Source organism: Heliangelus exortis, chromosome 6, assembly GCF_036169615.1.
Source record: "Heliangelus exortis chromosome 6, bHelExo1.hap1, whole genome shotgun sequence".
In the NCBI taxonomy this organism is placed as follows: domain Eukaryota; kingdom Metazoa; phylum Chordata; class Aves; order Apodiformes; family Trochilidae; genus Heliangelus; species Heliangelus exortis.
This window is the reverse complement of record NC_092427.1, coordinates 28,980,767-29,006,026: the sequence shown is the minus strand read 5'-3', so window position 1 is coordinate 29,006,026 and position 25,260 is coordinate 28,980,767. Positions and strand designations below refer to the sequence as shown.

The 25,260-nt window shown below is 34.3% G+C and overlaps 1 protein-coding gene across 1 annotated transcript in view; it reads left to right on the top strand.

The window, feature by feature from the left end:
- The window catches only part of SCN2A (sodium voltage-gated channel alpha subunit 2), a 74,618-nt gene extending 50,532 nt beyond the window's left edge, over nucleotides 1-24,086 (top strand). Inside the window, exons 18-27 of the mRNA XM_071747476.1 lie at nucleotides 7,255-7,375; nucleotides 7,733-7,887; nucleotides 8,837-9,010; nucleotides 11,089-11,211; nucleotides 14,949-15,230; nucleotides 15,752-15,805; nucleotides 16,929-17,066; nucleotides 18,136-18,240; nucleotides 19,199-19,469; nucleotides 20,737-24,086. Coding sequence (XP_071603577.1) covers nucleotides 7,255-7,375; nucleotides 7,733-7,887; nucleotides 8,837-9,010; nucleotides 11,089-11,211; nucleotides 14,949-15,230; nucleotides 15,752-15,805; nucleotides 16,929-17,066; nucleotides 18,136-18,240; nucleotides 19,199-19,469; nucleotides 20,737-21,932 — 2,619 coding nt within the window. The 3' untranslated portion in view covers nucleotides 21,933-24,086. The remainder of the gene's footprint in view (nucleotides 1-7,254; nucleotides 7,376-7,732; nucleotides 7,888-8,836; nucleotides 9,011-11,088; nucleotides 11,212-14,948; nucleotides 15,231-15,751; nucleotides 15,806-16,928; nucleotides 17,067-18,135; nucleotides 18,241-19,198; nucleotides 19,470-20,736) is intronic.
- Nucleotides 24,087-25,260: the final 1,174 nt, after the last annotated feature.

Genomic DNA, 25,260 nt, shown 5'->3' with positions numbered 1-25,260 from the left:
ATTGTTTCTGAGAATGTTACTGATTCTGATTGCCACTACTCATGGTAGTTATAAAGTGTTTTAAACGGTCCTGTATACTTATCCTGTGCTCGCTTTTTATAAAAGCTATGAACTTTTGTACATGCTAACTAAAGTTTTATCAAAAAATGCATTATAGCTCTGACAGTTATTTACAACCTTTCTGAAAAAAGTAATTTGAAAGTGTAATTGGATGTTACTAATATAAATATTATGTGTCATTAAAATTACTTCCAAGAAGGAAGTTATTTAAATATATTTATTAGTGATTACCTAGACTAGTTAGCTGATGAAGTCTCTCTTTAAGAATGTAATCACAGGACTGTTCTGTACTAGCGGGAAATTCTCCATTCCTTCTGCTGACGCTACAATTGTGCAGAAAATAATTTGTGATTCCCTGAACAGCAGCAGCAAGAAGGAACATGACTTTTGATAGTGCCTAATGATTCAAGCATGTCTTGAGAACAAAATGTTTCCCTGCTACAAAATGTGTTTATAATTTTAGCAGTCAGTAGTCCCTGGCTAAAATGCAGAAACTGCCTTGAAACAGGGAACAACACTTTAATTTCCTGGATAAATTCCCTGATCACCAGCATTCTCCCTTTTGTTTCTTTTTGTAGTTCATTCAGTCTTTAACTCATTACTGCACAAATGCATTCTGTCAGTAGAAGAGATGGAGGGTGTACATTATTCAGACCTATAGGATGGTGGTGAGCAGGGCTGAGTATGACCGTGATGACAGTGGTGCATCTATTTCTTTACTGTGTAACAGGGTGGTATGACTGCTGACTGCTTTCATTAGCCAAAACTTTCCTTTTCCTAATTGATGGACCCTAAATGGATTATTCTACAAGGTGATGAAAATATTAATGTGAATTCCCATAGGTTAAATCCTGAAGTGGATTATCCCACATCTGAGACATAAGTTTCAGTCATTAAGCTTCCAGTCAGTGGACCTGAGCTGCATTACTGCTATCAGAGAAGCTATTAAAATATTTTTTCTTTTTAGGACCTTAAGTACTATGGGAATGGCTTATATAGAAACTTTTGTAGTGCATGTATAGCCATGTAATGATTAAATTTTTATGCTAAGTTTAACTTCTGGGCTAGTAATTACACAGAGATATAACAAGCTATAAAATACTTTTAAAAGCCATGAAAGACATGAAATATCCTAATACTATTGCACTCACTTTAATAATGTATATTTTATTTAAGCAGTATTCAGAGAAAAAAAAACAAAACAAAACAAAGAAAAAAAAACCCACAGAGGTGCTGTGTCCTGAACTTCATTTCCTACCATTCTTACTTCTCACAGGAGTAGAACCAAGCTGGATCAGTCAAGCGGGCAGCTCTGGTGCCTTTTAGCGAGGCAGAGCATCGTGTCACCAATTTTACACAGGTTACCCAAGCAAGTTATACATCTATATGTATATACTATATAATCACTTTTTAATGGATATTGATTGGCCTGCATGCTCGTCAGCTATGATCCTGTCCTATCCATTGCAATACAGTACAAACATGCGCAGCTGCTCTCTGCTGAGTCACAGGATTCAGACCACAGCATGGACAGCTGAGATCAGCAACCCAGTATTTCTGTGGTCCAGATGCTATTCCATGCTATTTTAATAGTATTTTGCAGTGCATGCTATGTACCTTTCCCAATACTGATGGTGACATTTTCAGGAGTCTATTTTTCAAGGGTTCTCTTTCCTTTTGACAAAAATCAGAATATGTAATATATGAGCTATGATTGTCATCAGAAGCTTATATATATGTCCATCTGTAGATTGGGTTAATAATTAAAGGCTGCTAATTGTTTTGGAAAACTTTTATCTTTACTTATAACAGAGGTACCCATGTTTTTATTTTTCACTATTCTTTTCTTAGAAATGCTTTTCTTCAGTATTTGTATAAGCTTTTAGTTATTTTGGGGATCAATATGCAGTACTTGAAGCACCATTAAGCATGACATTCATTTAATTTTTCCACAGTCAAAGCATGTGACCATCATTTAGTTAAAAAATTTCATACAGAATTGGTATTTTGCTGGTCAAACATTCAGAGATCAGTTCTGCTCTTACTTACACCCACACTTAGCAAGTGTACAGGTGCAAAGAGAAAACTGATAGCAAGATCTGGCCTAAGTCTTATGCTTTAATATAATAATTGTCTGCCTTGAGAAATTTAGGTATATTTTCATCTTATCAGTAATAAATAAAGGTCAGCAGTCTAGTAAATCAGCTACAGATTTTGGTCAAAAATGTCCTCAGCTTCAGTATAGCTTACCTCTCACCTACTAACATAATATTTACAATGCCTTAGTTGAATGATACTGCTTTCAAACGTGTAAATCATCAGTGTTAAAATATACTAATTGCATAGCTTTTTGTCTTATAGGCTTATAAGCTTTTGTCTTATATTTTGAAGGAATAACTTATCTGATACACGGACACAGATACACACACACTTAAATTTTGATTTAAAAATATTCAGTAATCAAAATCTTTTGATACTCTGAATAATTTAGTCTTTGGATTGTTTGTGAATTGGTCACATCTTACTGGCATATTGTGATTCAGAGTGGATGATATTAACCAGTTCAATATTAGAGTTAATTGGAATTTGCCTAATGAAGCTTTACAAACAGCAGTCCCTTGCTCTGTTTCAAAATTATCCTTTCACTATTGTTTTGTGAATTAAAGAGGTTTTTAAAGTAGATTACAGTGGGAGTGCTTTTGCAAATATTTCTGCTGCTACTTAGGATGCTTTTGCTCTCATCCAACATTCTTGCAAATTTTGTCATTTATGAATTGCTCATAAATAAGTAGACTAAAGGAAAAATGAATAGCAATAAAGTACAGAGTGGACTATAATTTAGGAATCTATGTTTTTTTTGCAGTGTTGGCAAACAATAATCATCACAGAATTGTTTTGCTTTGATTTTTAAAGTTCTGGTTTTTTTTAACTGGTAGAGTTGTTATGCCTGACTGTATAAGCACTAGACAGAATGAAATCTAGATTCCACTTGATTATACCAGTGGAACTACAATGATACTTATTATGTGGTTGATGTTTTAGGTGATATAGCTGTTCTGAAAAAGACTAGATGAGTTTAGATGTAATAGCTGCTTTTATATCACAAAATATATCATTTTCATATTTACAGCAACATAGGGCTGAGTAAATAAAAGCAATATAATTTCATTTATTTAATGATTTCACAGGTAGGAGGAAACAAAATTAAAATCATAATGGGGGTTTTCCTTGGCACCATCTTCCTGCTTTTGTCTGTTTTGCTCTTTGCTCCTTCAGTCCTTTAAATTGTGATTTTAACAGCTATTAGTGGCATCCTGGCCAATCATAAATTTTCAGGCTTTGTTAAAAATGTTGAGCTAAGAGCTGTTTAGCTACGCTTAGATAATCATCTTGGAGCTAAAAAAATAAATAAATGTTAGAAGCTCAAAGTGGCCTGGCTGTAAGTGAAGCAGAATTTTATGAATCTGTGAGATGTCGTCAAGGCTCAGAAAGTAACTGTGTCAAAAACTTCCTGACCTAATCTTGGCTGCTGCTTTTTGCAATGCTGCTGTAATAGGCAAGCTGCTTTCCACTTGCCATCTCTTTCTTGAAAGCTGAACTAAAAGCTGTATCTCATACTGTACTGTAGTGCTGACTAAAGCATGACTGCAATGCTCTTGGTAGATGTGACATAAAAGATATATCTCTATGTAATCAGTATATTGCTGCTTTAGAACCATGTAAGTATTTTTCCCCTTATTGTCTTCTGTGAAAAGGAGATGGAGTCCACATTCTGGGGTTTTAAAAGCAGTTTTCTCCAAGAACAATTTCCTTAGCATACTATTCAGAAGAAATCTGGCACCATAAGTCTTGAAGTGTGTCTAATACTTGACCCTCATACATCTCTTCTAATCTAGGTGACTGAATACTTTTAAAACCTAGAACCATAGTATTACAAAAGCTTTAAAAAAATACAATTATATCAAATATGGTATTTTAATTTTATGATTATCTCATTTCTACAGGTTGATTTTTACATCTGTTTATATGTTATGTATATAGCATTGCCTAAATCCAATTTTTGTAATGCTGGTGAGTCAAGAAGAATTTGAGGTATAAAGGTAACTGAATTATGCTAAGAAGTGTATGTAATTACTGGGACATATGCTACATACCTAACATATCAGGGTCTCTAAATAGGGGTAGTCTGGCTATCGAGTAGGATTCCATATGCGTTAACACTGGCAAGTCACAGTAAGTGGTAAAAAAAGTCTTCCTATGTATTAAAGCATATGGACACAACATAATCAGCAATGACATGGTCCATTTACAGATGATTTTGTGTTGAATACATAGAAATCACTACAACATCTCTGGGTCAGTTGCTTTATACGAGAGCAAAGTTTCCTGTGGAAGTGTTATTGTTACTGGAAAGTTTTCCTAGTGCATTGAACTTAATTTATTTGGCAAGTTTTTAACACGATGTGTTGTAACACCTTCCAAACTGTTTGCACTATATTCTAAATTTTATAATTATTGTATAGAATGCCATGCAATAAATTCAATGTTAAAAATAACAAACAAACAAAGTAGTAATTATGTCTGCTGAAATTTTTGTTCTTCCCCAAATGATACTGAATTATTACAGATTGAATTTATTGAATGATTTATATAATATGCTTCTTCACATACTCATCAGTTTGGAGATAGAGTCTATTATAATAGAACAGCATGCTAAGGAAATATTCTGTTAAGTCAACATCCAAAGAATAAATGATTTCTCAGTGGGATAAGGCATTTCATTGTGTTTCAAGTATCAGCTGCTGTTGATTCAATTTAGAATCTTTCTGTTTAGCTTAATTCCTGTGATTATTATTACATATCTTTAAAAAAAGCATACCAGATTTTAAGTGAGAAAAGACTTACAAGATACAACTCACTATACATACCCACATTAACAAAAATGTCTTTCTGATGCTCCTGATAACTGGCTCTTTTACCATATAATTTTCTACCTTTTCTATCTGATATTTCTGGTCTTTTCTTATAGTGGATATCTTTAATCTTCTATCTTGAGTTAACTGTTAATCTTACACAATTTCAGTTGTAGGAATTCATTAACCCTTAAGATTAACATGTACTGATCAAACTAACTGCATAATATCTGTTACTGAAGTCTTCATTTTCCTGTAAAAGAATGGACAGTAGGTCTTTCAAACTTATGGTTTAACTAGTTCATGATTTTTGTTTGCTGTGCTACTATTACAGCATTTTGATATAAATGCTGTCCAGATTGGAATGATGCAAGCAACATTTTAAGAAAACTCTGCACCATACAGTCACTTCTCATTTTTAAAATTATATATTTCTTTGATAAACATTCATTTTTAACATGAGAAATTTATTTGGAATGTGCCTTGTGTCTATGGGTTTTCTGACCTTTTCTCAAACTGATGGTTGACTTCCACCAATGTTTAAATGCTGTGGTCCTTACTTAAGGACTACAATATTTATCACATACTTTCCAGGTTCTCCATTTTAGAGGCAGTATTCCACAAAGACCAGACTGCCATGCTTTATCTATAATTTGGTTACGTTGCAATGGGAAATTAGTAAGTGTAATCTGCACAGCAGTGTGCATCCATGGTTTTGTACACTCGACCTAACCTTATAGATGGTGAAGCTAATGCACAAAGATGAGACATGAATGTGTAACCTGAGATTTTCAAAGAAACATAACGGAAATGGGTGTGCAGATATCACTAAAATTATGTGTATAATATACCCTAATAATCAATGCTTCCATTTGTTTCATCCTCTAGGATGAGGGCTATAGTGTACCATTGTATACAAAAAAGAAAGTTAAGCCTATGTCAAAATCGGAACATGATATATTGTCAGTGTGATTTGATAAAATCCAAGAGAGGGAGAAAGGAGTTAATCTTTTTGTTTGAAGAAAATACTTAATATAGTTTGCAATGTAAAATTCCATTAAAGTCATGTGGTACTTTGTGTATTCACATACTAATATTGTTTACATTGCCTTTACAAAAGAAATACCATATAGAAAATGGACCTTTCAAACAAATTTTAAAGGAATAATGCCTCTAACTTAAAACTTAAGTTTCTCCAAAATATTTCTTTCATGTTACCATGGACTATCTCTTTGTATAATAAAAATTCCCTATAGACTGTATTTTACATCTGTTTACATCATTCCCTTTATAAATTTAGCTAATTATCAGTGCAGCCATTTTACTGATGTTATACTCCAGATAGTGATAACATTAGAGGAGTCATAGAATGCTGTGATAAAACTACTTTTACTTACTATAGTACTCATATTTGTTGCAAATGTAATGTGGTGGTGTGAAATAATAAATTTTTGAGATCTGGATTATATTACCAATATGATTCCTTGGCATAATATTGTTTTATGACAATATTGTTTTAAAAGCATTTGTTATTACGTCAATCCACAAAACCCAAATATTTTTTGTTTGCTAATATTAATTGAACATGTATGTGTACTGTACCAAAGTAATAAGTAGTTTCAAATGCACAATTAATTCAGAAAATGCATTGGCAAGTGAGAATGCAAAATATCAGCTACTGCTCTTAAAGTAATATGCTGCTGTTTTGGAAATAAAGACAATTAAACTACCCTGTACAACTCATAACATGTGTTTTCATGTCGATGATAAATAAAAGTTTGAAGAGAAACTTTTTACATTTTACATACTTGATAGAATAACATTTACTTGAGACATGAAAATACATCTGTACAGCTTGCTGTTGGTTTGGTCATGACTTTGGAAAATTGTATTAACAACTGAAGTGTATATATACATCTGTTTGTATATACATCTGAAGTGTAATCTAAATTGCAGCCACGTAATTGGAATAATTGAATAGTACAAAGTGTGGGAGGAACCCATTCCTAATTTACTGAAATTTCATTTCAGAATTCTTATGTGTGGCTCAGAATAGAAGTCTAATAATTTCAGCAATTCCTTGTATGAAAATACCAATATGTTTTCAAGGGGGTTTCTAATCTTGTGACCTCACCTGTAGTAGAGCAGTTTGGCATTATAGATTGCAGATAAGAAATTATTTTAATATCAGAGCATGGAACACATGGTGTGCATTTCAAACGTGAACTTCTATTCAACATAAAATATACTAAAAAATAATTATGTGGGGTTTTATTCACAGAAATTAAATGCATCCAGTTCATCAGAAGGCAGCACAGTTGATATTGGACTACCTCCAGAAGGCGAACAGCCAGAAGCAGAACCTGAAGAATCTTTGGAGCCTGAGGCTTGTTTTACAGAAGGTAGGTGAAGGAAAATATATGCAAGGTAGTTCGTCCCAGCTGTGCTGATTTGGGCTGGGTTCTATTTTTATATAAAATCAAAAAGAAACTTTGTGATTTCAGTTGTATTTTCTCTTTGTAGCTCCTTCAGGGGTACTGCCATACGCGTCACATGCTCCATCTCTCTCCTTGGAACATATTATAAGAGCTACAGAGCTTTATTTTAAAATATTGACGTGAAAATCCTCAAACAGGAGCTACTTACTTATAAGCATCTATTGCAATATTACGGGAAAAAGCCAAATGACTTCTGTTTATTGTGATTCCCAATAAATGCTTATCTTATTCTGACATCTCAACATTTATTATTGCACTTAGGCTGTGTGCGGAGATTCAAATGCTGTCAAGTTAGTGTAGAAGATGGGAAAGGGAAAATCTGGTGGAATCTTAGGAAAACGTGCTATAAGATTGTTGAACACAACTGGTTTGAGACCTTCATTGTCTTCATGATTCTTCTGAGCAGCGGCGCTCTGGTAAATTCAATGTGGAACTACTGTGTGTATTTTAAAAAGCAAGCATTTAGGTTTAGAGTTAATTATATAGTTGGTAATATCAGAATTTAATATCCAGTTCATAAATGTTCTAATGCCAACCTATATCAAGTATCTGGCATGTTTTTTGGATACATAAGAGGTTGCTCACAGGCTATGAAACATATAGTTTGGCAAATTCAAAATTTAGTTTTAATGGAAATAAGAAATTAGTTAGATTATACCAGTATCTGCATGTCCTCACATTGGTGATAATAGTTTTTGGTGTAATATGCATTCAAAATGAACCATAGGTGAGCTAGGAGCTTATCAACAGCAGCTTGAATTGTCAAACAGACGCAAGGTGCCAGGGTGATTCTGTCAGCTATTTCACCAGGTTGATGTTAAATCAGGTGCACTGAGTAAGTCCTGAAGTGATCAGTTCCTCATAGCAGAGATAAAATATAGCATACTTCCTACACTTGGGTCAGTGCACAGTGATTTGCTGTCAATGTAGACATTTTAATTTAAAAATAATTAATGATCTCTGTTCAGGATTGCTTTGTAGGTTACTGTATATAGTTTGGTTTCAATCATTAGTTCCTCAAAAGTTCTGTATCATGGAGTCATTATTAAATCCTTCATATGATTTTGATAAAAATTTGTAACTACCACAAAAGAAATCTTTATGCCAATAAGAAATTGCTATTGGCCATTGCTATCGATGGAAATTAATACAGGTTTTGTGGATCACTGTTCATCTCAGCTGTAAGGTGAATGTTTTGTTTAGACTGAGCTTTATAAAAAGACTACAATATGAAGTGAAAGTAAAAGTTGTGCTTGACAGAATTATGTATGCCTTATATCACACATATCTTTCAAAATCTAATTCTTTCTTGGCTCCTATATACCACACTGCAACACATTAATATCTTCAAAATATTTTTCACAGGCGTTTGAAGATATATACATAGAGCAGCGAAAAACTATTAAGACCATGCTTGAATATGCTGACAAAGTTTTTACGTATATCTTCATTCTGGAAATGTTGTTAAAATGGGTGGCTTATGGCTTTCAAACCTACTTCACTAATGCGTGGTGCTGGCTGGACTTCCTGATTGTTGATGTAGGTATTCTTTTTCATTCTTTTTCTATATGACGGGCTCTAAAAATAAGAATACTGGGTTTTATGGCGTGCTTTCTGTTCTATTCAATTGATACTCAATTTTTGAACTATAGCTATGGTATGTTTTTTTCATTCTGATCAGTATTTGTATATTTGTATATACTCTAGAGATGCTCTGTTGATATTTTCTAGCTTTATGAAGTTGTAATGCTTTATTGAAATAATGAGTTTTATTATTTCGTTCTTGTTGTTGTGTGGAAAGGATGCTGTTAATCCCCTTCAGGTTTTACTGTATATGGAATTTAAAGGTTTCTAACATTCTAATCAATAACTGCAAGTGTCCTGTCACTTACTCTGTATAATATGAAATCAAAATGCTGACAAGAACTCTCAGTTCCATTGTGCTAGTCGGTACTCTTATACTTTTCACTGCATCACATGAGCAACCTTAAAGAGACAAATGGAGATCTACAAATAAAGTTCCCTTAGAATGGGTTATGAGATGATTTTCAAAAGGCTGTACCAGCAATGTGCAGATACACGATGTCTGGAGACCTTGTGAGAAGTGCATTATAATTGCAAGTCTACACACTCTATAATGTATGCAAAGTACTGGGTAGCATAAAGAGAAGTCTGCAGATCTTTAACTGTAGGGCACGCATACGTTTCCCTTCCATCCCCACTAGACCGACTACATCTGTCTGTGCTAATAGGGCATCCCTCAGTTCCACAATTATAAGTCCTGTGGAATGCAAGGTAAGAATGTGTCTTGGGTCATTTCTTGACTCATTCCAAAAAGCAGTATTATTTTCAGGGAATCACTGTGCATCTCCCTAAAGCGGGGATGAGATGATATACAATGAATTCTTCACAATATGGAGCTTGGAAAACTTTTAAATCCATACAAGCTTTGCAGGTCCATTGATAGAACATGACTATATGTATGCTTAGTATTCTGTGATTCAATATGTACATTTATTGGTTCAGTCATCAGATATGTAAATTACGAGTAGAACTTTACAGAAACCCTGTGGGCAATACTTGAAACTGTCATTATGTATTTATTGTGTTATCAGTCAGTATTTAATTTTTATTTGATAATCTGTGGTCTAGTGACTTCTGTGGATTCCATAACTAACTTTATTAGTTTTTCATGGCAACTTTACTCTGGTACAGTTTTTTTCATGGGAAAAATCTCTGAAGTATTTTTTTTTATTTTAGTCAGAGGATTGAGATAAACTAAAAAGATTAACTTGGAAATGAAAGAATTGGGAGGGGACAGGAAGGATGGAAAGGAAAGGCATTAAACGGAGAGAAACAGAAGCTGTTTTTTTCTTTTCTTTACTGGGGCCACTCCTTCCCCATGATTTACTATAAATGCCTTTCCAAGGATTACTTATGATAGATAATTGTATCATTTATTTTACAGCTATTCTAGTTTATTTACCCATCTGCCTGCAGAATGGACCAGCGTTATGCAAGCCAGAATTGATGAAGTGGTTAAAGGAGTCACAGGGAATATAATGAAGTGTGGATATGCCTGACAATGAAGCTTCTACTGTTATCTAACAAACAGTTCGTTATCAGTCTTGATTAGTCTGGTTAAACAGCTCTGGTAGCTTTGCCTGTTGAATAAGATTTTCTGAACACTAGAAAGTTACATTTGATCAAAGCCTAGGTTCGGATAAGCTTTTATATTTTCATCAAGTTCTGAAGATATCATGGGAAGTCCTGACCTAAATTGATCATTCCAATTCACCCAGACTTTTGGGAGTTTTATTATTGCATGCGACTTCATTTTCTTTAAATACCACCATATTTTGATTGGTTTATGTGAATTTAGAAGGTATTTTTATACCATTCCATCAATATGATTTCATGAACAGGTACCTAGAATATACATTTTTATTTTACTTTGTCTGACTTGAAAGATCTTTCTGTGTTACAGAGGGATTCCTGGAGAAAGAGGTCCAGCCTTGAATCTTCTTGAGAAGTTCAGGGCACACATCATTCCCACCATATGTATCAAAAAGCTATTCCAGATGGATGAGCAATATTGCCTTTCTCTTTTTGTGTAGGTCTCTCTGGTTAGCTTAACAGCTAATGCCTTGGGCTACTCAGAACTTGGTGCGATTAAATCCCTTAGGACACTAAGAGCTTTGAGACCTCTAAGAGCCTTGTCGCGATTTGAAGGGATGAGGGTAAGACAAACTGGAATAATGCATGCATACACTGAAACAATGCATGCAGAATAATCAATGACAAATCCATGCAGAAATGCTGCACTATCATCCTATATATTTTACATTTATCACTAACATATAAGCAAAGGGCTTCATCTGCTTATATGTATTCATATGTCACATGTTACACTTATCTAGGCTCCTTGGCCATTCTCCCTGTTTTGTATTTTCCTGGAGGGCTCGAGGATTTGTCAGCTGCATGGATCTATGCATTGTTAATACAAAAATTAATTTATCCCATACAAATAAATCCTGCTATTGTCAGAACAGTTTTTAAAAAGCAATACTTCCTCATAAAAGTGAGTGCACATATACACACACATATATGCCCTTACATTTCATGCAATTATATTCTGTAAAATTAGTCGAGAATTTCTGTTACGAGTTATGTAAAGAAGACCTACATTAATAAGTAAATGGGCAGTGTTAAAATACCTTCTCTCTTTCAGATGAGAACTATTGCACTATATTTAAGACAGCTTCCTAGTACACCGAATATGGGGATGGCTTTATGATTTCTGACCTATATTGGCTGTTTACTGCTTTCCATATTGATTTTTAAATGTTGATTGTCATCTATGGAGCGCTGTAGTTGCCTGAAAACATATCAGAAGACTTTTGCTGACAGAGTTGTGTGCATTTGTTACTGTCCCCAGCTGTTTGTTATCAGAGTATCAGTTACCACTGCTGAGATCCTGAGCCATCCAGCTGGGATCTCCTCTGTCTATTGCATTGCAAAGTCAGACTCATTAGTTTAGATCACTTCTTTAGTGCATTAAAATGCACAAGGACCTTACGTATTCTTCCAGAACAGGAAAGCTATAGAAATGTTTCTTTTAGGGGCAGCAGTTAGGGATGGCATCCACAAGATGATGTCTGACTTACACCTTCAGGGTCCATCTGTCTGCCTTGGACATATTGCCATAACAATATGGCAGGTGCAACTGAGCTGAAACCTTAATTGATGTAATTAAGAGCTTGTATGAGCTCCCTCCTGTAATCACTGATCTTTGGCACCCCAGGTTATAAACTGATTACCAAACTTTTAAGTCAGCTACAATTGATGTGCTTCTGAAGAAAATGTGATGCTCTGTGTGTGTGGAAAGCAGAAGACTTCAACCAAAAAGGAAATGGGGTTTGATGAAGGGTTACAAATTCAAATAGAAAATACTGCTTCCTCCCGCCAAAAAAAAAAATTCTGGAAAAAACAGTCATGGAGGTTTATGGGTAATTTTCAATCCCATCACTTCCATGGAGGTCTAAACTTTACCTACAGATTTGATGTGCTAACTGTATCTCTTCATAAAATACCCAAGTAAGGAAGAGATTTATGATTTTAGTGAAAAAAATATATTTAAAAGTAGTACAGGAAATTAGATAATTTCAGACTGGAAATGCAACCTTTATTAGTCAGGCAATTAACTATTGACATTTTTCTGTGTATGTAATGAATTCTGACTTATTTAAAGTAATTAATTACAATCTTAATGTCTTTAAAGATACAGTAGCTTAAGTTGATGAAGAAATTGGTATCAGAAGATTTTAAGGCCTGATACATGGAAATTTAAGATGTTCATAATATAATTTCATTGGTTTGTAACATCTATGAACTGAAAATATGAAAATAGTGTATATGTGTATATGTATATAACCATGAAGTATGGTTATAACTATCCCTTTATATCACAGTAATTATTCCAAATGAATTATTATATTTAAGAATTATACTTGCATTTTAAAGTAGAGGAATTTAGACAAGTTTAAATAAAAATAATGTGAAAAGAATAATTAGTATCTTATTTATTTAGAAATATTCCCAAACTGGAAAAATTGTGTCACGATATCAATCAAACTTCTCACTAAAATCAGTGAATTCATGGATTTCCAATTTAAATTTGTCCATTTTATGGCAAACTGTTCATTTGTTTATGTCAAACTAACCCCCATGTCCTGCCATAGTCATTTCACTGATAAGGCTGAGAGCACAGCTTTGTCAGTATGAGATAGCACTGTTGAAATAGTCAGAAGAGATTTATTCATTACTTAGGGAATCCTCTCTGCCTAGCTGACAAGTAATAAAATGCTATATTATTTTTGCTTATTGGTTTATAATAGGTATTGCTAACAAAATTTTTAGTATGAGTAAGAAGCTATTCTGTTTTATTTTATTTTGTTTCCCCATTAGAAATAACTCTTATCACAATATGTGACTTGAAATATGTGGCAAAACAAAGCACTGCACCATTCTCTGCTTTTATAGTCATAGAGTAATTTATATTGAAAGGACCCTTAATTGATCCAGCTACTAAATTTAACATAAGTCTAAGGATCCTAAGTGTATAGGATCATACTGTCAAATGTACCACCCAAAGAGCTATTGTTTTGGCAGGGATGGAGCCTTGAAAGTAAAACAAGTACTACTCCTTTCCTTCAGCCAATGTCTGTGGTATGGTGTGCATGGTGATGGGTCATCACCTACTCAAGTATTCAAAGAATTTGTTGTCTGTTCTGTAAAATAGCTACAAATGTAAGGTAATATACATAGATGAGTAATTTTACAGTTGATTCTATGGGACCTATTTATTGTAGATATAAATGTAATGCTAAAATATTTTAGAGGCTTAAGCTACAGATTTGTATTTCAAATAGAAAAAAAATCTATACTGTGCTAGAGGATCTGTTATAGTACCTACATCATATAAAATAAATGAATTATATAAAAAAATTATGTAATACCTAACATCCTGCACTTTTAAAACAGAATTTTCATTAGATAATTAGGATCTGATTTAATACTAATTGGCAGTGATGCTCCAGTCATTAAATTTTATGTTGTTAGACTTATAAACAGATTCAAAATAGGGGTTAACTAATATAGCGGGTCTCAATTTCATCATTAAATCACTTGTTCTCATTCATAATGGACCTACTTTCTCCTCAATTTTATTTTCTTTACTATTATATTTTAATTGTGTGATGTTTTTAATCATTGTTCATCATCATGAATGAGCTCATTTTAATATTTTTATTTGCTGAAGCCTGATTTTCCCCCACATTGATTTGGGATTTAAATCAAGTCTTTTCCTTTTTTAGAACCTTCTTTGACAATTGCCTGAACACCACCAGCTTTCCTGTGTTCAGATACTCAGCTGTTATCCCAATTTGAACATGTCTGCTCTTCTGATTTGATATATAACCATCCAAATGAACATGCATGCATATCCATATTTTTATTTAAAAGAGATCTTAAAATTATTTTCAGCTGCTCAGTACTACTGATTTTTACTACATAGCCAGTAAACATGTAATAAAAAAAGTTTTTTCAGTTTGATAAATCAGTAATTAGAAATACTGTGAATATGATTTTGCAGACATACATTAAGTAAATAGTCTAAAAAGAATTAATAAATGCTGATTTTTGTTTAGGTTTTTTTCCTGATTGTTGTTCTTTTTCCCATTCTTTAAAGCTAACATTTCCTACTGTTTGCAGTAGCAGTTTTTCCTTCTAACTTTGTTGACCCTTTATCTTTCTTCCATACTGCTTTTCTTCCGAGTTACTCTCAACAATTTAAAAAGTGTAACACAGATAATAGAATTAAAATAGTTACTTAGACTTAAGGAAGGCTAATGAAGCATTGTAAGATAATGTGCCTGTGTACTTACACTGTCCCTCTTTGGTTTCATTTTTACTCTAGGTGGTTGTGAATGCCCTCTTAGGAGCAATTCCATCCATTATGAATGTGCTTCTTGTTTGCCTTATATTTTGGCTGATCTTCAGTATCATGGGAGTAAATCTATTTGCTGGAAAATTTTACTACTGTGTTAACACTACAACTGATGAGAGATTTGATATCAGCCAAATCAACAACTACAGTCAATGTGAGGAGCTCATAAAAAACAATGAAACTGCCCGATGGAAGAATGTGAAAGTTAACTTTGATAACGTAGGCCTTGGTTATCTTTCTCTACTGCAAGTGGTAAGTCATCACTTCTTGATTTGTGTTTCCCTTTCTATATCTCTGTTGCTTACTTGTAACAGAAGAAAAGGAATTTTTTCATTGTTTCTTGAAATGAAACAATTTCTTCTTGAAATATTGTCTCTCACATCTTGGTTTGGAGTTATGAAGTGTGAGATAAATCCATGATTCTAAAGAAATTAAGTGTAGAGGCTGTGCATGGGTCAAACCTAACTCACTTTAGCTGCATTGAAGTAGGTGTACAGGACACCTATTTTGCTCATACACAGAATAAAACTTTTATACCAGATATTACTAATAATTGAGAAAAGTTCTTAATATATGCTGTCACCTCTGTAGTCAGATATTTGAATTTGTATCCAACTCTTGTATATGAATAAAGCATACAATAGATTAGTATTGCACTGTGCAGGTGTTTATGATGAGCTCTAAGGACACGCAGGCTTCAGCTCTTAAACAGTGTTTCTAAAAAGCCACTTCCCAGAAAATTCATGAGCTAAACACCAGTGTTCTGCTTATAGGCTACATTTAAAGGATGGATGGATATCATGTATGCAGCTGTGGATTCTCGTAATGTAAGTATAGTCCCTTGACTCCATTTTTTTTGGCTGAATGAGCTCCAGGATATAAGAATGTAATTTTAATGTCTTTTGACCTCAACAGTAAAAATTATAGAACAATGACTTATTATAGTTAATAAAGTTAACTATATATTAACTAATGTAGTTAAAGGAAGTGGAAACCATAGAAAAAACAGAATAGATAAAGAAAGCAGAGGAGCAATCCTGAAGGGTGATCAACTATAAATGGTCAAAAGACTACCATGTTTTCTATTGTGCAGTTGGACCAAAATTCTTCAGTTCCACAGCAGACATAACTATTGCCAGGCAGTGACTTTTCCTCTTCTCATGATGTTCACATTTGGAAATGGGCACAAATACACAGCTTAGAGATGATTTTTTAGTAACAGTGATCTTCTTTTAAAGTTCAGACTTTCACTGTGCTCTGCAAACCACCTGGCTCCTTTCTTCAGGACATCATACCCATTCTTGATTCATCCTGTATATTTTCTTAAAGTTTTACCTTCTCTTTGCTCCCATGGTCCAAGCTCCCTTCTAGTTCTAAGTAGACAACTGAATAAACTCTCCTGGAAAAGCTCCAGCTTTTTTGGTAAGCTATACTCACAGCAGGAGGCCTGTTGTACTACAGTAAATGTGCATAGCTGTACCAAGAAAATATGCTTACTCTAAATATAGTTTGGATATCTGTCTTCCATAATCTATCGTAGTTTCTTCAGTGTCCATAGTAGTGAAAGCTCCACAAGCCCACCTTGGAGCCTCCTGTCTATCTATCCTGTCTATCTGTCTACAGCAGAAATGATGGCAGCTTTACAAGATGGTGTTTCTGATTGTCTAGAGACTCAGACAGATGTTACAATACTATTCAACCAGTTGTGGACATGTTGTTTATTCTGCCCTCATACAGGCTAGTTACAGTTAAAAAAATTAAACATCAAGTATGACAGCAAAGTTCTTTTTTAAGAATGTAACTTCATAGATTGATGATCAGTGGGATGGATATTTGGAACTTGACTCCAAGAAGCAAAGATCACGGTGACAGAGCCCTAAATTCTGCCCAGCAAATATTTGATTCTGTCCTCACAGTTAAACTAACGCTTAGTTTCTATGCCTTTTTCAGGTTTTGGATCAGCCTAAGTATGAAGATAACCTATATATGTATCTATACTTTGTCATCTTTATCATCTTTGGATCATTCTTTACCTTGAACCTTTTCATTGGTGTCATCATAGACAATTTCAACCAGCAGAAAAAGAAGATAAGTACTTCATTAGTCTGGAAAGAAAGCTTTAAAAATTGGGTTATTTTGGTCCAGTACCTTTATTCATAACACATTTTTTTGTTTTTATGATACAGTAATATTTGCTTTGTAAATTAAATACCTTAAATTATCAAAGCTTACAATTTGAACTGATGAGGGTTTGATGGGCAAATAACCCTACATGTCTATCCATGGTCAGTGAAATATGAAATGTCATCTTTGTAAGTAGATTTGAGGCCTGAGTCTATAGTAGACATATAAAAAGACTACCCAATGAAACAGGTAAATGTAGCTATAAAATCTCTAGCTATGCTACCTTCATGTCTCAGAGCTCAGCAGTGTAGATTTCTGAATTCGGATTATATTTGTACTCATTTGAGTCTTTGTATTTTGCCAAGACTGCCTCAAAAGGTATCAGTGTTTCAGCTGCAAAAGTTAACTGTAGTGTCTGGCTACACAAGGTGTTACTGGAGTCGTAGAAGTGCTGCTGGATCATGTGCTGAAATGGGTGGAGATGGAAGAAAATTGACTTTATGTAGTAGCTCTAGGATCTCATGCTTCAAGTCCTGCCCCATTGGAGGGAGAAGAGGTTGTGAAACATGGCCACTAGGATACCTTCTAATTATCCTTTGGTATCACAGTGTCAGTTCTGAAATTTTGCCAGATTTACTCTAGAGGAAAAAAAAAGAAGAGGAGTGTAATATTTTATTAGTTTGTATCTCTGTAATAACTGATGGAATTTAGTAGAACAAAGAAGAAGCTTCCCTCCTTCCTAAAGACCCTCTCCCCTTTTTTTTGTTCCCTCTTCTGAATGGAAGTCCACCACAGACAATGCAAGTTAAAAAAAAAAAGCAAAACATCTTAAACATTTAGAGTGGAATATATAAAATAATTTTTCTGTTGCTAAAGTACTCATAATCACAATAAAAGAGGATTTTTATGTCTGCCCAAACTTTTTCCAGAGATGAGCATATGAACAAAAGTAATTATTTCTATTCAGTATCTTTGCTTATAAGTAATCAATAGAGAAAGCTGATTGTAACCAGTTCTTGTCTCTTTGGTTTACTTTGGAGGTCAAGACATTTTTATGACAGAAGAACAGAAGAAATACTACAATGCAATGAAAAAATTGGGTTCGAAGAAACCACAAAAGCCTATACCTCGACCAGCTGTAAGAATTATCTTTTCTGTTATTTCTAAATTTGTTTTAAAATGGGATTGTTTCAATTAGGCATCAGGCTGATTAACTCATGAGATGAAAAAACACAAGTGCTATAAGAAAAGCCTTATTCATCTGAAATACAGGGGTTTTTTTTCTCTTTTGTAGTCTGAGCATGGAGGACTTTTCCCCCCCTCCCCGCCCTCTCCCATTTTCTCTCTGCTGATGGCAATAACATTCTGTGGCATTTTTTCAGAACACTGATTTGACCAGAACAATTAAATGTGGCAGTGTGTTTGTCAAAATACGTGAAGGCCTTAGGGCATAGGCTTTTTCAAACATCAAGGAAGACTGAAATTTCTGTATGGGGGAAAGTTGCTGTATCATTGTCTGAAAAAAGAATAATTTTGTTTTTCACATTTCTGTTGCACAATCCATAAAATGAGCAGGTCTCCCCTAGCACTACAGAGCAGGGTTTGTCTGGGGCAGAGGGTGATTCCAGCTCCTCCAGAAGTTATTTTGGTGGCTTTAAGAGCACTAAATACTCAGAACTAGACTGAGTATACTGGACTCAGAAACCTTGTAAGTTTGCTTGCAAATGAAATGCTATTAACTCTCACTCTGCTTAAATCCTCCCCAATAGTTTTTTGCCAAGTTATTTTTATTTAGTTAATTGTCTGTCTCAAAAGCTTACGGGGAACTAGTTGAGGGTGGCAAAGTTTCCTTTGCAACTTTAAGAAAAATGCAGCATGCACATTTTTCAATTCTTGCTTTAATGCTTACAGACATAATAGTTGCATTTCTGTTTAATTTGTGCTTACATGTATGAACTGGAAAATTTATACAAATGGAGAACTTAATGGAAGAAGTTAAATACCCTTCATATTAGATTTAAGTAATTTTTAGTGGTTTCAAAAAAAGTAATTTTTCCAACGCATATCATAATGTGTCTTATTTTTCTTCCCTCCAGAACAAATTCCAAGGCATGGTCTTTGATTTTGTTACAAAACAAGCATTCGATATCAGTATTATGATACTTATCTGCCTTAACATGGTCACAATGATGGTAGAAACAGATGATCAGAGTGAAGACATGGAAAACATTTTATACTGGATTAACCTAGTGTTTATCGTACTTTTCACTGGAGAATGTGTCCTGAAATTGATTTCACTTCGCCATTACTACTTTACTATAGGCTGGAATATTTTTGATTTTGTGGTTGTGATTCTTTCCATAGTAGGTAAGAACAATTCTTTTTCATGGAAGGCTAATTCTGTGGAAACTAAAATGTTTTTGGCATGTAAAGCTTGCTTATGTTTTGGTTAACATTTTCACTACCGTTGGACTACAATTCTTTCTTCTGATTTCAATTATCAATAGAATAAGTGAACAGTATGGTAAGATTATTTTTTTTAGCAATGGCTTTCATAAAATCTCACTTTTCTTAGCTAAAATTACACCTTTATACTGAATTCAGTAGAAAATCCTCAGCATAGAAATAAACCCATACAGGAAAGGCAATTTTAATATAAACTAACAGTAGCAGTTTCAGAAACAAAGTCCTGCAATCCAGAATCCCAGGGCAAAATCCATGTGGGACTGTTGTTAGACTGTCATGCAAACACCCCAGACAGGGCAAAACCCTCAGCTTTACAGTTCCATACTGAGTTAGAGTAGCAAATGGAGAAGCAGAGCCGAAACATGTAGTAATAATACATGACTCTAATAAATCTTTGTGTTATGTAGGGCAGAAACCTGAAAGAACTTGAGTAAAAATTCTGTAATTTTAAATTCTCAAATCTTTTAGTCTGCAAATTGTTTTTGCCATTATGTGTGGAAACAAGATGTAGTTATTTTTCTGCTTTGAGGTACATAACATAATGCTCAATGCCTTTACTCTTCATTGAGTTCTAAGAAGCCTTTTTATTATTAGTTTATGTTTGGAATTGCTGTGTCATTTATCCTAAACTTGTGGTCATATTATTTCACATGTGATTATGAAGTTTCAATTCCCTTCAAACACATGTATTTCCTTTGAATACCACAACTTGATTACATGGCATTTTAATACCATAATCAATATGATCTTTCTTTAGATTAACAGAAGATCATTTTTGTTAGAGTTCAATGGAAAGTTATTTTTCTGGTCTCAGCATTTGTTAGTCTACATATTCTAGTTACCAGTTTGTCCTAAAAAGACTGATGCAGTGTATATGTGTGTTTGTTTGCACATGTCGTCATAAAATTAATATTTAGAAATGTCACTGATGAAATTTTTCATTACCTATGAATTATTCCAGAATTTCTATTGGTATTTATGGATTTTCCTAGCATTCCAAACTGTAAAGGTTTTCTAAAAAACTGCATCGCTAATTTCTAAAATCTATTCAAATGTCCCATTCTTCTTAAAATTCTAAAATGTTTGTAGGAAATATCTTTAGCAGTGGCTTTAAAGGTAGTATTTTTTACTAATTTAAATTTAAATATTCACTTTTTTTTTCCTCTAGGTATGTTCTTAGCTGAGATGATTGAGAAGTATTTTGTATCCCCCACACTATTCAGAGTCATCCGACTTGCCAGAATCGGCCGAATCCTGCGTCTCATTAAAGGCGCTAAGGGAATCCGCACTCTGCTTTTTGCTTTGATGATGTCTCTTCCTGCTTTGTTCAACATTGGTCTCCTGCTCTTCCTGGTCATGTTTATTTATGCGATATTTGGCATGTCCAACTTTGCCTATGTTAAGAGGGAAGTTGGGATTGATGACATGTTCAACTTTGAAACGTTTGGCAACAGCATGATCTGTCTGTTCCAAATTACCACATCTGCTGGCTGGGATGGTTTGCTTGCCCCAATTCTTAACAGTGGGGAGCCAGACTGTGACCCCCATAAAGATCATCCAGGTAGCTCTGTCAAAGGTGACTGTGGGAACCCTTCTGTTGGGATTTTCTTCTTTGTCAGCTACATCATCATCTCATTTCTGGTAGTGGTGAACATGTACATTGCTGTGATTTTGGAGAACTTCAGTGTTGCTACTGAAGAAAGCGCTGAGCCCTTGAGCGAGGATGACTTTGAGATGTTCTACGAAGTCTGGGAGAAGTTTGATCCTGATGCAACACAATTCATAGAGTTCAGTAAACTATCAGACTTTGCAGCTTCATTAGATCCTCCTCTTCTTATAGCGAAACCAAACAAAGTCCAGCTTATTGCAATGGATCTGCCCATGGTAAGCGGGGACAGAATTCACTGCCTTGACATCTTGTTTGCTTTCACAAAACGCGTTTTGGGGGAAAGTGGGGAGATGGACGCCCTCAGAATACAGATGGAAGATCGCTTTATGGCAGCCAATCCTTCAAAAGTGTCCTACGAACCAATTACAACCACATTGAAAAGGAAACAGGAGGAGGTATCTGCTGTCATCATTCAGCGTGCTTATAGACGTCACCTTTTAAGGCAAAAAGTCAAAAAAGTTTCATGTATATTTAACCAGGATAAAGGTAAGGAGGAGGATGATCTGCCCGTGAAAGAAGATATGATTATGGATAAACTAAATGAGAACTCTACTCCAGAAAAAACAGATATGACCCCATCCACGACGTCCCCACCATCCTATGATAGTGTAACAAAGCCAGACAAGGATAAATATGAAAAAGATAAATCAGAAAAAGAAGATAAAGGTAAAGACAGCAGGGAAAGTAGAAAGTAACACAGAATTCTATTTGTGATAAACTGCTTACAGCCTGAGAAAGTATATATTTGAGTCAACAGGACTCCTGTAGGAGGTACATGCCAAACTGACAGTTTTTACGTATATAAATATATATACAATTATATATATATATCTAAAAGGTCAGTGCCTATAACAAGACAGTGACCCCTCGTCATCAAACTGCAACTCTGTAAAACAGGGTAACATCTTGACAGGAGGTTGTTGTTTTTAATACCAGCTGACACTGCTGAAGAGAAGATAAAATGGCCAATCAGACTGTAGGGACCAGTTCAAAAAACAAAGGTGCGAACGTATGAATCTCTGTGTTTAACATGAAACACACAGTACAGAAATTGTATCCACTGTTTGCATTTCAACAGCCACATTTGCCATATTTTTACAAAAAAAAAAAAAAAATCAGTGTTGGTGAACGTATCATTTTTTAATTCACAAGTTGTTTACTATTATATGTGACTATTTTTGTAAATGGGTTTTCTGTTGGGGGAAGGGGTATGAGAACCAAGTGTTCTACTCTGGGGTTCTCTGTAATGTACAGACAGAAGTGACTTGCATGAAGGCATGCTGCACTTTTAGTTCATGCATGAGAAAACATGACGTCGCACAAAGCAGCAGTCTGACTACTTCCATGTTTCAGGGTGGCTCTATATTTTGAGGTGCTTAATAACAGTATCCATCTAGTATCTCATCCAGATAAATCTTAACGTGCCTGTAAAGTCCCATAGAGTCTTCAATAATAGAACAGATATTTTATTTTTTCATAAGTCATTTAACTGTAGTTGAACAAACTGCATAAGAAAAATTTACTGAGGGACGTGAAGTCCATGTTTAAGTATTCTAATGTAGAAAAGAGTTTACCTGAATTTGGGAAATTGAATTTACCAAAAACCTGCAAAATTTAAAGATTATGAAGTTGTTCTGCTTCACCCTGCAGTATTGTTTAGCCATCTTCTGCTCTCAGCAAGGTTGACATTGTATGTGTTGATTAAAAAAGTACCGTCTATGTAAATAGTTATTTTATCTGTGGTGCATGTTTGAGCAAACAAATAATGACCTGTGCACAATATAAATTGCATCAAATATGTACCACAATAAGTGTAGTTTGCAAGCTTTCAAAAGCTAAGATGAAGTATTCTGTACCATTATAGATAGTTTGGAAGATATCACTGATGCATGTTTCTCTGGCCTTTGCTGCTGTAATTTTCCTCCTTCCACTGTTAAAAGTCTAATATGGGAAGCCATATCTCAGTGGTTAAGTGAAAAAAATTGTTCAATTGGTCATCATTCTTTCTTGACATCAAGCAATAGTTTGCAGGTATTTAAGAGCTTCTTGCTTTGCATTCTACCATTTTAGGTGACTACTGTACGGTGTATAGTCAGACTGTACAGGATATGTTGCAAACTGCTTAATCTGTTGAAAAATACATGGATAGAATTTTCTAAGAAAATATAAATATTGTAAAAAATACCATTTTATTTTATTTTTCAGCGTTTTGTACATAAAATGAGAAATGAGAATTATCTTCAGGTTGATGTCACTGTCACTTTTGTTACTTTCTATCCATAGCACTTTTTAATTCAAGAACTTCACAGAATAAGAAACAAAGGAAAGAATGGGGTAGCTTTAGGTTTCTGCTTTTTTATTAGTACTGTATTTTTGCACACATTTTAATGTGAAATAAGTTTCAAACTGAGTCCAAATGCACTTGCTTCCAAATAGATATAACTTGTAATTGAAATGTGGTGGGGAAGATTTGTTTAAAATTCTAGCACTGCCTGCATCAGAAGTTCCAAGATAGTCTTTTTATTCATTAAATCTTTACCAGTGTTTGTTTACATAGACTATTCTTATTCTTGTTGATTCATGCTGCACTAGAACTGTTCTAAATATAATATGGGATCCACAATGTGTTTTTTTTTTCCACAGGAATTAAATAGCAAACTTGTATAATTGATCACATCAGGACATTTTGTGTTTCTTACACAAGCAAAAATTCAATGTTGACTCCTCCTTTTACAAAACTATTGACTTGTGTGTCGGTGAACTGCATGCAGGAAAATGCTATTACCATAAAGAACAGTAAACCACATTACAGTTGAGCCAAAAGAATAAAGACTTCATTTTTTATTGTATTTAATTGTTGTCTTTGTTTTCATCACTAAAAGCTATTGGCTATCAAGAGATGCTATGAAAGTCAGGTACAAATATATGAAGTGTTAGAAATAAGGTGTAGTGATTAAAACTACATGATAATAGATTTGCAAAAAGTAAAAAAGTGGAAGCCTTCTGCCTTCAGAAAGGTCTTTAATATTATTTGCACCTATACTCTTCAGGCTATCTAATCCTATTTGAAACTATTCTCTTGTAGGATAACGTTTGTTTGTACATGATGTTTAAACCCCTTTTTCATGTCAGATATTCTGTGACAGCTAGAAAAACAGATGTTAAAGGAACACATATGAGCTATATATGGTAGCTCATATCTAGCTATCAAGGCTGCAAACCCGTATAATTTCAATGATCTCCTAAACACGCTAAAATTTATTAGGAATAAAATAGCATTTTCAAGACTGAAAGCAGTAGAGGTAGCAATGACATTTGAGTGCTATTTCTGAAAAGATTTATTTTTTTCTGTTGTAAATAATGCCTTGGAAGTAGGATACACTGAATAAATTAAAAGCTAAGGAAGACACACACAAACTCTAATAATCATCACAGATGTGAAGACACATGTCTCTGTAGACCATCAGGATAATCAGACATACCCAATTTATGTATGTGATGTGTAAGTCCTAGCTTTGGGTATGGACCCCAGCTGGGGAGAAATGCTTCCAAACGCAGCAGTAGGATGCTGCCCTTCACTTCTCTCCAGTTTTCAACTGCTAATGGCTGAGAGTGTTTACTCCAAAATGAGTTGTGAGATACTAATGAAGCAAGCCCTCAGGCTGCAGTATTGCAATTAGAGTTTTTTACTTCTGCTTGTGGAAAAACCGTTGTCATGGTAGAGACTGAGAAAGGAATATATGAGAATCTGACATGCTGTAATTTAAGGAACAAAAGTGGTTATGGCTGGTTGGTTGGTTTTTGTCAAAGGAAAAGTATTATGGGAAATGCAGATACATATGTGTATATTTTTCTGAATTAGACCATTAAAAAGTAATCTGTATGTTTCTTGCAGGGATTTATACTTAACAGAAAGCTAACACAAAATTAAAAAAATAATTAAATACCTGAAAACATACAAGAAGGTCTGGTTTTGCTTGGGTTTCCCCCCGCCCCCCTCCCTTTTTTTCCCCCTGCCCCATC